The sequence below is a fragment of the Lepeophtheirus salmonis genome, chromosome 6, assembly GCF_016086655.4.
Source record: "Lepeophtheirus salmonis chromosome 6, UVic_Lsal_1.4, whole genome shotgun sequence".
In the NCBI taxonomy this organism is placed as follows: domain Eukaryota; kingdom Metazoa; phylum Arthropoda; class Copepoda; order Siphonostomatoida; family Caligidae; genus Lepeophtheirus; species Lepeophtheirus salmonis.
Genome location: NC_052136.2, coordinates 190,982 through 203,135, shown reverse-complemented (window position 1 = coordinate 203,135; position 12,154 = coordinate 190,982). Strand labels below are relative to the sequence as shown.

The window sequence follows — 12,154 nt, the reverse complement described above, 5'->3', positions numbered from 1 at the left end:
ATAGCTTAGTGACAACGGGCTTGGTAGAAGTTATTTTCTTGAACTCAATGTGCGTTCGATCCCAGGTGATTCCTAGAGAAAGACATATATAATACTTTATGTACATATATGGACTTCACACAAGATTCTTGGGTTAGATGGAGTAATTGTAATACTATAATTTTTACTTATACTTAATCTGTGCAACTCCATCTAACCAATTAAAAGAACAGTAAAAAAAATTTAAAATATAATGTATATGTCGCGAGCAAGTTCGAAATATTGGAATGGAAGAAGGAATCATTCTAAAAGGCCAAAATGGACCTGGAGAGGCTAAAGAAAATAGCCCATGTCAATCCCCTCCAGTCTATAAAACCCCATTCAAGAGATCTCGGGGTTTTACAGCATATTGTTCAGCGAGATATCAAAAAAGTGGGTGGAAAGAGCGTTATGATGGTAGAGAGGCCATTTTTGACACCAGTATTTAAATAAATCCATCTCCTCCATTGGCAAACTCTTTTGAAGGAGTCTTTTTAGTTCTTTTAAACTTTTTTTTGACACTTTTGGCCCCCTACAGCCTGGACTACACTTATTTGGTGCTCGTCGAGGAGAAGGTCTGCAGCGTCCGTCGTCCAAACACTGAGGCGTGCAAAATCAATATTAGCCAGCACTGGGACGCCATGACAGAGGCCTACATCCACAGCCTATCCAATGTTACTATTTTCTTGGGATTTTTTGGTGGGAATCCGGGGATATTATAAAATTCTGAATGGTATGTTGTTGTTTTTTTCCTTCTTTTTTTTACTTATAACAGCATTCTTGTGACGCACAAGCGTTGTTGTCTAATCCACAATGAAAATAATATTTGTTCATAGAACGAGGGTCTACTGTTCATCAATGCATATAAGACGAAAAATAGACAAGGTAACATTACAGCATGTTTTTTTACCTACATTCATTGTATAATTTACATACTCGTATATGCATTAATATTCCTTATTTTATTTCTTTTTGCAAATCTTTATTTAAGGATAGAACAAATATATACTTTTTATTAGAAATCTAAAGACCTTTTCATTTCAAACTATAAGGGAAAAAGAAGATGATAAATAAATTACTTGCATACAGGGTGAGGACTCAAAAATTTCAAAAACCCGCTTTCACTTCTCGATATATTTTTGGCTAACTTTTAAAGGAACAAGTTTCTACACTTTTTCTTCAATATGTCCCTCTCTTTTCTGAATGATAGCTTCAATACGGTTACAAACGGAAGCACGGCTGGCCTTGATGATGTCCGAGGACAAGTTTTCCCCTTTTCCGTGATCACGGCGTTTAGGGCATCAACAATCGGCTGAAAAGTCTTGTTTTTCTTGCCCTCCAAGACTCTCCAAACAGCGATGTCTGGGGGGGGTTACGTTTGGTGAGGAAAATGCCAGAAGTTTCCATTTACTCCTTGCAGAAATGCTGTACCTTCTTGGACGTGTGTACCGGGGTTGGGTAAACACATAGTTGTTCCTCCAAAGGAGCTCTTCAACCATTGCAAGACATGGTACCTGAGGACCTTGTAATAGGCGTGTGTACTGACTTTCTAGGCCTTGAAGAATTAGGGAGGCGTCTTGCTGCCGTTGTACACCATGACGCTGAGGACCATAACTTAGGCTAGATGTTTAGTTCTGAAGATTACCTTAATTCAGCCAAGAAGCCGCCATTTTTTTCTGTTCAGAACAGCGTTCACTTGTTGAATTTCTTCGCGGAGGAGATCGCACAGCCTATCCCGTTTTGATTGTTGCTCGGACAATTTTGATTGCACGGAAACAAAATAAACATCAAAATGTAGCTTTTTGTCAGTTCTTTCGAATGTCATCAAGTACACAATTGTCAAACTTTTAGAACTGAAGCTAGACCACCCAAAAATGATTCCAATTTTTGAGTCCTCATTATGAATATGAGGGTGCATAAAGTATGTTCTAGAATGCGGGACGGATTTTATGTAGTTGCATCCTGAACATTTTTTTTTTTTTTAAGTTTTCAGTTAACTTAGAAAGGAAACATCTAAGTATTGAGTAATAACTTTAGAGGTGGGGATTTTTAATCCGTAACAAATTTAGAACTCAATATCTTGGCACCCTGTAATTCAGTTGAGAAAACTGTAGAACAAAAAATACAAAATCTTCCGAATACGAACGCCTTGTGGCCATAATCGTTTGCTTCCGTGCCGGGCGTACCCCACGAATATTATTAAGCTTATGAAGCTCTACATATTTACTATTTACGATGGCAAGACTTTCAAGGAGTATAATGGGTTGGAAACATCTGCAAGGACGACCAATGATTAGTGATATAAATCTTGTATATTTTTTAGCCGCGTATTTTTTTTTTTTTTTTTTTGATAGATCATATCAAGAAGGAATTTTTTTCTCCCAAACTGTTGTCATTATTATTTAAATACTGAGGACTGAATTGTTTTTCCTACACGATTCAATACCTGATTGAACATCCGTGTGTGCTCAGAATAGATTTGTTCCAGAGTAATAATTGTAAGCCCTTGTCGGACTCAGAATCGAAATGAAGATCGACATCGGAGTAATTCTTGCCAATGTCCTTGTTTCGTTCCTATTCCCCGATCACTGTTTCTTGCAGCTGATCGAATGAAACATCATGACAGTTAAGCTGCCATCCTCTAAAAGATTCCTCAAATTGTCATTTTTAACATCCCCAAAATACACACGATTTTCGTCACTATTCATGATAGTTTTGGGCTAATAATGAGTTCATGGAAATCACTGTTAAAATGAATGAATATTTGGCCTATCTCACCAGATCTGAGTTCTTTGGACTACTATATGCCAGGTGTCTTGGAAAAAGAATCAATAAACATACAAATAACCAATGATGAAAATCTAGTATAGAATGGACATGTTAAAAGAAAATCAACATGGTAACCCTGACAATTTGGTGAATGTTTAGGAGGAGAGAAGGAATAATGCTCGTGGCGTTTCATTAGATCAGCTACAATCAGCTGGGACAAGAGAGGAAGGACATTGTCAAGAATTACTTCGACTTCAATCCTCAATTCTACTCTGAATCTTATAAAGACTTACAACAACAATAACTCCACAACAAATCCTCATAGTCAAAGTCTTTTTTGAGCACACACGAACGTTCAATTAGGTTTTGAATTTATTTAGAAAAGGATATACACTACTCAGGAATTAAATAATAATGATAACTGCATAGGAAAAGAAAATTCCTTCTTTATTTTACCAATTACAAATTAAAGAGCCAGCTAAAAAAACACACTGGAGGTACATCTTTGCACATAACAATGTTGACTCCTTGCAGGCTTCCATTTTTTCTTTTATTTTTACATACTTTCAAATAACTTTTACAAGCAAAGTGTACAAGTTGCAACTAAAAAATGAAATGAAGGATTTGCAACACTTGGGATGCAGATAATGCAATAATTGAATAAGCCATGGATGATCGATATATATTAATGAGGTACACCATAAAATTTAAATGCCCTCAGTTATGTATATCACTCATAAATACTTACAGGCCATGTAATTTTAATTTTCAAAATAAAATGAAAGTATCAATAAATAGTTTTTAATTGGAATGACTGTTAAACTTGTACCATTTTCCGATACAAGTTGCAATATGTACAGACAACGCAACTTATAGACGTCAAATGCATAATTCAAAACCGACAATTCCCCCCGCCTAAAAAAAAAAATAGAATTGAATAATGGGTGGGAATTGTTCACAGTTTAACCAGAAGAGGTAATTCAAATTCAACCAATCAAAGGTCAGAACACAGTTCAGGACAAAGAAGCCGAAACATCAACAGCTGAAAATAAATACTATGTACATTTTTGTGTAGAAAAAATTACTTGAGACCAAACCCTGGGAAAAATTTGGCCTCAGATTGAGCCTCAACATTAACAATAATTGTATTAGAAATAAATCTATTACTTTTCCAATGGATGGCTTTAGTAATGTGTGTCTCACATGTATAAGTGCGCCCAGTTTACGTTAAATTGCATTAGAAAGCTCCGATTTTGCACTTTAAAAAAAACTTTTTAGGTATTAGTAGGATTGTTTGACTCAGTATTATTTGAGTGTGCGTCAAAGATGGAAACCAGCAAAGAAAAAATGCGTCATATTTTATAGATTTTTCTTCGATAAAGTTGAAGATACAAACCAGACAGCTGAAAATGTGAATAGATTTATGGTCTTGATACAGTATACATTTTTGTATTAGAGAGGTATCGCCGTGTGGACGACCGATTTTTCTGGCCAAATCAGTAAATAAAAAATCAGATGAGACCGAATTGGGGTAAAAATTCGGTCTCGGACTGAGCCCAACACTAATACACGAATATATGTATGTACTATAATACATATGGAAAGGATTTTTCAACATTTTCATTATAGAGAAAGTTGAGTTTGAGGTTCATAAAAATACAAACATAATATTTTTATTATGAATTCTTTTATTTGTCTCCTTTCATTTCATTATTGAATGAGTAAGTATGTTGCTGTTGTTAATGTCGTCATCATTATTAAGATGGATTATTAGGATTTTATTATTTATTTTATTAATTCATGAAATATTAACATTCTTATTCTACACACATTGAATTTATTATATTTCATTTCTTCTTTCAAATTTCTTTCATATTTATTTATTATGATTGATTACTGATAAGGATTCTCTTTCTATTGATATGTCTTCGTTGTTGATAAATTCCTTGTATCTCGCAACCTTTCTTCCTCTCCTCAAAAAGAAAGAAAAAAGCGCCTAAATAAGTTGGTACCTACTTGTGTTGAGACTCGATCCAAGACTTTTTTTTCCAGATTGATCTTTAAGGATTTATTCTTGACCGATATTTCAGTCTAGGCGGTAGACTTAAATTTATTGCTTTCAAACTGTTCATCACTTTTTTCGGTCTCATGAATAAGTTCGTGAAGATTTGTTTTTAGTTTAGAAATTTATTAATTAGCTTATACTTTTAAGAAAATGATCAAATTGTAATTAATAGAATTCTTAAAATTGAACGGTCTTCATTTTTTGTTTCATATGAAGCAGAAGAATTCCGAATTAATTTTAATTTCTGAATGTCCTGGGCAAAGCTGGGAAAACCTACTAGAGTATAAATTATTTTTTTTTAACTTTTATTCGAAATAGCCACTCTTTGCCTGGATTATATGGAAGAGACGGTCTGGATAAAGTTGCTCACAATTGAGGTCATCCACTACGCCCAAAATGACTGTGTTTTAAGCAAGACCATTGACAGCATTCATTTGGAGCATAGTATCATCACTAGGTGCCAGGATCCGCCCAGTGTTATTGTCAGGGGTGGTACAATATTAGACGGGAATAACGTCCATACATTTTCATTCATGAGGCTATAAAGATAAAACAAGATACTGCACAAGATCCTTTCCTGGCTTCAGGACACATATGGTGATACACCTTACATGTTCAGCCAAGATGGGGCACCCTCTCGGTTTGCAAAATGTGTGCAGGAATGGTGAAAAACAAATTTAAAGGACCTTTGGGGAAATAATATGTGGCCTCTTAGCAGCCAAGACCTTAGTCTCATAGACTTTTCAACGTGATTCCATCCTTCAGACCAGGCCTACTACCAAGTAGTGTTGTGTCTTTCCTTATTTAGGAACGGAGATCAAGTCCGGTCCCATCCAGGCCAGTCCCACTTTTCGGTCCTTAAAGAAGGTAAATCGATCCCTCGTGACGTCAATGCGGTTGTTTTTCCTTTTTATAATTGTTTGGTTATATAATAGAATAATTATAAATAAATTATATAACTAAGTAACAATATAAAATGTTAGATACAATATGTATAATGAAAATTTAAATTTAAATTAATCTAAATTTACTGATGGTGGCAATATTGATTGAGTCCTTTTTTTTTTTTAAACGCATTATTCATAAGAACTCTAAAATGAGTCCACGTTATTCATAAGAACTCAAAATATATATTACAAAAAACTCAAAGTGAGTCCTTATGGCCTTTTATATAATCAAATAACATTATTGAGTAAGTTTATACTTTAAATAATCTACCAACACGCGTTTAACGAAAGGTCCATTAAGATCCGAAAACTTTGAATTCTAAACTTCAGCAATGTATATAAGTATGATTTAATAATTTCAACAAAATTTTAATACTATAAATAGATGTGTGTCCGAGCTCTCTTAATTAATAATGTAGCCACCCTTAGCGGCAATTATGGCTCCCAGATACCAGTAGAAGGCCCGGTACCGACTGCAGATACAGTCCCCTGGCATAGTGTCCCAGTTCTGGCAGACAGTAGCTTCGAGGGCCTCGGTGTTTGAATGTTGGACATTATAGGCCTTCTTCTCGACTACACCCAAAAGGGTTAGTCGAGGTGGTTGGCATCAAGACAAAAAGGGGCTAAGGTGTGAAAAAGTCTTGCTACGGATGAGATGGATTTCATTCATTGCTGGTGTCAAAAGGGGTCTTTCCACCTTCACAAGGCACTTTCAGCCCACTATTTTCATATCTCTCTAGACAGTCTGGTGTGAAATCCTGAGATCTCTTGCATGGGCCCTCATTGACTTTAGGGGATTGGTTTGGGATGTTTTATTTAACTTATCCGGGTAGAGGGGTGTCTTTTTAACGGAGCCCTTCTTCCTTTCCAACTTTTTGGACTTGATAATGGTGTAGACCATGGTCCTGGAGATGCTTAACTTCTTGGAGTGCGCGAATGGAATTTCGTCGATCCTATTCAAGTGTCATTTTTGTCAACTTGTACGTAAGCCAGAGAGCTCCGATTTGTTTTGTTTTGTAATTAATTTTTTATGCTTTAATATATCGAAATATGAATTAATTTCAATCACACTACCTTCATTTATTTCTTAATTAGTAAGGGTTCAAATTTCAATAGACCACCTGGTATATTCTACTATACATGTATGTTTGCTTGCATTGATGTCAGTACCAGACGAAGTATGATGATAAAGGGCTTTTATGTTTTTTTTCCTTATATTATTTATTACTAAATTATATATTTGCAATTTATATAATTTACTGTTTTTAATTATTATTATAGGGGCTCCCATCAGAGGGAATTACACTCATTAATGGGGTACTTCATTCTCATTTGGCAAGTCGTAAAATGAAGATACGACATCTTCGCAACGGAAAAGAACTCCCTGTTATACTCAAAGATGATCACTATGATTTCAACTATCAGGTGGCACGTATACCCCCAAAAGAAACACAGGTTCTTCCTGGGGATGAACTCTTACTGGAGTGTCAGTATGAGACGCGGAATCGGTCCAAACCTACTTTTGGAGGTAACTTATTTTGATAATTATTTTCTTGTTTAAAAAAATAAAAAAGACTCTAGATCAGGATGGGCAACTTCCATGATAAAGAGGACCAAATATTATTCAGCACTATCAGTAGCCACATGAACATTTTTTCTTTTTAATTATTATAAATTATCATTTGGGGGATGCAATGCATCCCTTCTCTAGATCGTTGAAAAAACGTGTATCCAAATTAAGCTCATTTATTTACAAAAACTCTATCAAACAATAGAATAACGAGAATAGCCACTTGGTAGAGCGCAAAATCTCGGCCTAAAATCAAATTGAGTGGTGAATTTTAATTTTTCCAAAGTGATGGTCGATTATGTATTGTTTACGTTTTATGTTTTATTGACCTCGACCTCTCAAAACTTAGGGACATCTTACTTTGACCATATTTATTCTTCTTACAAAGTTTGATCAATCTGTAACTTTGCTGTAATCCTGGTGACCAATAATCAATCAAACTAACTAACCAACAAAAAAAGACAGCAAAAACATAACCTCCGGCCAACTTTGTTGGCGAAGGTGAGAAAAACTAAAGGAGCCAAGGGAAAGAGTGGGACACTCATTAGAAGAAGAGCATATTTTTCCTCCTCTTTGCTGATTGGATTAAAATTGTCAGCTACCATGAGGTATAATTTTAAGGTCTTGGAGGCAATTTATATACTACTTTGAGGGCTTTATTTAATCATTTATCATAATTAGTCAATACTTATTAATTGCAATATATTTTTCCTAATGGTAACGTGTAGTGCATTGTATTGTAATAATAGATCAACTTCACTTATCGCCCATGAAAATGTTTAATTTTCTAAAAGACATCAATCGAAGGAAGTTGTGGACCAATGCCATCAAACGTCAAATGATGTAAGAAATATAACCAAAATCCTGCAAGACCTAATTGAAAAAGCAACAACAAGTAACACCGCTCGTATATCGATGGTTAATATATTGATATTAATGAAAAATTTCAGTAATGGTATATTTGAATAGAAAAATACCAGGGGTGTTCGCAGGATTATTATTATAATAATTGACGGGGGTTGAGTTTGTTTGTTTTTTTCTTCAAAAAAATAGAAAAATCCTATTGACAAAAAACTAATTTTTTTGGAAAAAAATTTAAAAAATTCCAAATCCATAGGCATTCATATAAATTAAATTATTTCAAAAAAAGTTGGGAAAATAAATTAAATTTGAAATTCTTAAAAGATTTTTAATATTAAATTTTCTAGAAAAAAACAAAAAAATTCTTTAATTTGGTGGTGGGGGGGGCTACAGCCTCTCCAGCCCTCCCCTTGAGGACGCCCCTGGATACATTTTAAACATAAAAAAATAGAGCACAATTGAATACACAACTTAAAAACCGATTTTACAACGGTCTCTCTCTTCTGCGGAGGAATCATATTTGTAAATCCTTAGCCTTTTTTTTTTAGCCGCGAGTCTTTTTGTTCTTGGCAATTTGAATAATGTTATGATTACAGCGGTGTCCGCAGGGTTATATTTTGTGGGGGATTAGACTTTCGGATTTTTTTTTTTAAATATTTTTTTTTTGGAAAAAAAATTGAAAAATTAATTTACAAATATTGATTTGGAAAAAAAAATTGTAAGCTACCTGTAAGTAATCTCTAGAAAAACGTAGAGTAACTTTGAAGGTTTCTTGAAAAGTGATCTTCTATATTATTAAAGTAAGTTTTGTCTGTTCGTAGACCCCAAATAACTCAGAGTGCTTCTGTTAGTATACTGGGTGGATACTTGAAACTAAAACACCTGGAAAGAAAAAAGAAAACAGCATGTCATTCCTTAAATTATATATTTAACAAAAATCTTTATTTATCTTTTTCTGATACATAGCTAATATCAAATTATTTTATTTTATTTGGGCCCCATTGGCCTCACAGATGGCGACAAGTCTCTGGTGAATATAGTGGCTATTATTCCGAATGAAGTTCTGGTCCATGGCAGCCATTCCTTGTCGACGGAGGCCTTCAATATTCGGGTTGTGTATGCTACAGACCCTTCTCTTGATGTGTGACCAGAAAGAAAAGTCGATGGTATCGACGTCCGTAGTGTATGGTGGCTAAATAAACGTTCCCAGAGAACGATGTTTTTAGATAAGAAGATCTGAGTAACTGAGTTTTGCATTGTGAGCGGGGGCGCATATTTCTGAAAGACGACTTTAGCATCGGGAAAGTCTTCCTGGACCCAGGTTGCCATTGTAGATGTCGATGTAAATAGACATTTTAGCCTACGGGAACCAGATCAGCGGTATCCTTAAGGGCATCCACATTAATGATGTGCTTTTTCCGGAGTTCTCCTTTCTCTCTCTGGTCTTGTTGTCATCTATCCTGTTTTTAGTATTATAGAGGGTGGTACGAGCCATTCTCGTCAGCCTGGCTACCTCTGTTGGGATGCAACACTTACGAAGTAGATTTGTTGCCCATGGCATTGAATCTAGCAGCGATGACATTTCCCATCCGATTTTTAAAAAAATCAAAAAGCATTCGGGGATTGAGATACATAGCTACCTATACAATTACAGACAGTTCTAATTTCCTCACACAGAAGGGTGCAAATTTTAAGTTTCAACACGGTACCTAGAAATAAAAGTCAATTTTGTAAATAATAGCATCTGATTACTTTCTTATTGAGTTGGAGTGAACTACTTTAGGTTGGTTTTTTTTTGCCAAACTTGACTTAATGGCTTTGCATGTAATGATTTTAGAACTATGTTTGAGTCTTCCTTTTTGGAATCAAGTCAAGTCCGTGTCCTTATGTTACCAAATATATGGAACGTCTGACTCAAGTACACACTCGAGCACCAGAGCACTTTCCATAGCCATGTAGTAACATAGTGCCATTTTATATGTGGTGATAGCCTGGCACCAGTAAAAAATCGTGGTATACTGTACGATATTAGTCCAAACTAAACTAATACAACCATGAACCACATTTTTGATCTTACTTTTTCTTTGCAAAAGCCATTTTCTTCATCATTGATATCCTTTTATTTAATCCCTTTAATGACATTAGTGATTTTTCATTTTCCTTGCAACATGTTCATATATCTGTGTGTGTTTATTTGTAGATATTTTGTTCGCATAGATACAAGGCATGATAGTGTAGAAAATCCAATTATCGATATATCACAGCAGTCATTAATTAATAGTTGTTTCTCATTGGTTTTATCCCTAATAATTATGAGCATGTATGTATATAATTTATTGATCGAACCGAACTCAATAAATTATAATTAAGGCTCGAAGAAATATGTTGAGTTTTTTTGGCAATCCATGTTGTGAACATGGTATTAATAATGTCAAAATATGTGAAGAAAAGTTTCAATACATTTTCAAATTTTTGTCTTTGTCCACGAAGTTGAGAGGAAAGTTAGTTTTAGGTTTTTGAATATTTACATTAACAAAATCATGTTTTTTTGGGGTCATTCAAAACTTTTATGTAGCTGAGTGGTTGATATTCATTTATATAATTAAATAAATTATGAAATAACTCAAGACATCAAGTCATCGAAGGCATAGGAATTTCATTTAGTGTTACCTTTGTGTGGTTTTTTTTTCTTGTAGGTTGCACTAAAAGAGCTCTGCTACATTTTAAATCCTGACTTCCTGTGGCAATAATGGACCCACTCCCGTATTGTATTTGTTATTTCATTCTTCTACCTTAGTAACTGCTGGTGTTTATTTATTAATTTGGTCTTATGATAGGTTAACTATTGTGTTAAGATTTAGACTTTTAGTAGAAGTTTCAACCAGAGTAACTTTCACCTATATTTGAACGATACATACAAAAATTGTAGCTCCATCAACATTGAGGCATTTCGGAATTATAATTAGTATTACAAGACTGCGCATGTTCAGAAGAATGTCCTAGATGCTACGATCCAGCACCCATTTGACGTGGCTGTTGTAAGCCAGCTCCACGGTGAATATCTTCTCGTCAGTCCAAATGATAGAAACGTGCTTACAAGGATTGAGGAACATCCTTTGCACCTTCGACCGGGTTACCGTCTTGGCCATTGTGGCCTTGCTGAGAAGTTGTTGCTTTTGTAGACGATGCAGTTTCATCCTCATGTCCTCTTTAGCCACCCTACACATGGTTTCTCGAGACCCACTCGCCTCATGAGGCATCTTTCTCATGGAGAGCTTCTTTTTGCGGTTGATCTTCTACCTCGTTGTCTCGATAAACCTGGGTGTCCTCATAGACCTCAGGTGACCACTCCTAGATATGTTATCGACACTCCCTGTCTTTTTGAATCGATTGGTTGTGTATTGGGTCAATGACTTTCACACATTGAGGTCTTTCAGGCCCTTGTAATGGCTCAAAAATATGTTTCAGAAAGAAGTTGGTTTAACAACAAACATTACGTGAATCATATGCAATAACCAAAATTAAAAAATATGGAGCGGTCTTGGAGAAATATTTAGTTGAAGTTGTTGTCCTAAGACTTATGAGTCATCCTGTATATATGTCTTAAGTGGCACTATTTTAAAAAAATAAACTCAGATGAATCGTTTTTTCGAAGGACAAACCCAATGTCATGGAGCTTTTTATTATTATTGATTTTGTGTCTAGTTTATATTTAGTTTTTGTGGGGTTTTTTTTAATTTATTTATAAATATATAGTAAAAGACACACCTGAGTTTGTAAACGAAAGATACCTAAATAATCATTAAATGAAAGGAAGTAAACAATTTTAAGAAAAAGGAATGACAGGATATTTTAGGGATAATGATTCATTCTTGGGTGTTTAAGAAAATTGAACCCATTAGATACATCAGGTTGTATACTTTA

At 34.8% G+C, this 12,154-nt stretch overlaps 1 protein-coding gene across 3 annotated transcripts in view; it reads left to right on the top strand.

Annotated features, from left to right (window-relative positions):
• Positions 1–12,154, top strand: part of LOC121119634 (DBH-like monooxygenase protein 1) — an 82,576-nt gene that overhangs the window by 51,951 nt on the left and 18,471 nt on the right. For all 3 annotated transcript variants that reach the window (XM_040714353.2, XM_040714355.2, XM_040714354.2), the window contains exon 6: positions 7,081–7,327. In XM_040714353.2, the coding sequence (XP_040570287.1) occupies positions 7,081–7,327 (247 nt within the window). The remainder of the gene's footprint in view (positions 1–7,080; positions 7,328–12,154) is intronic.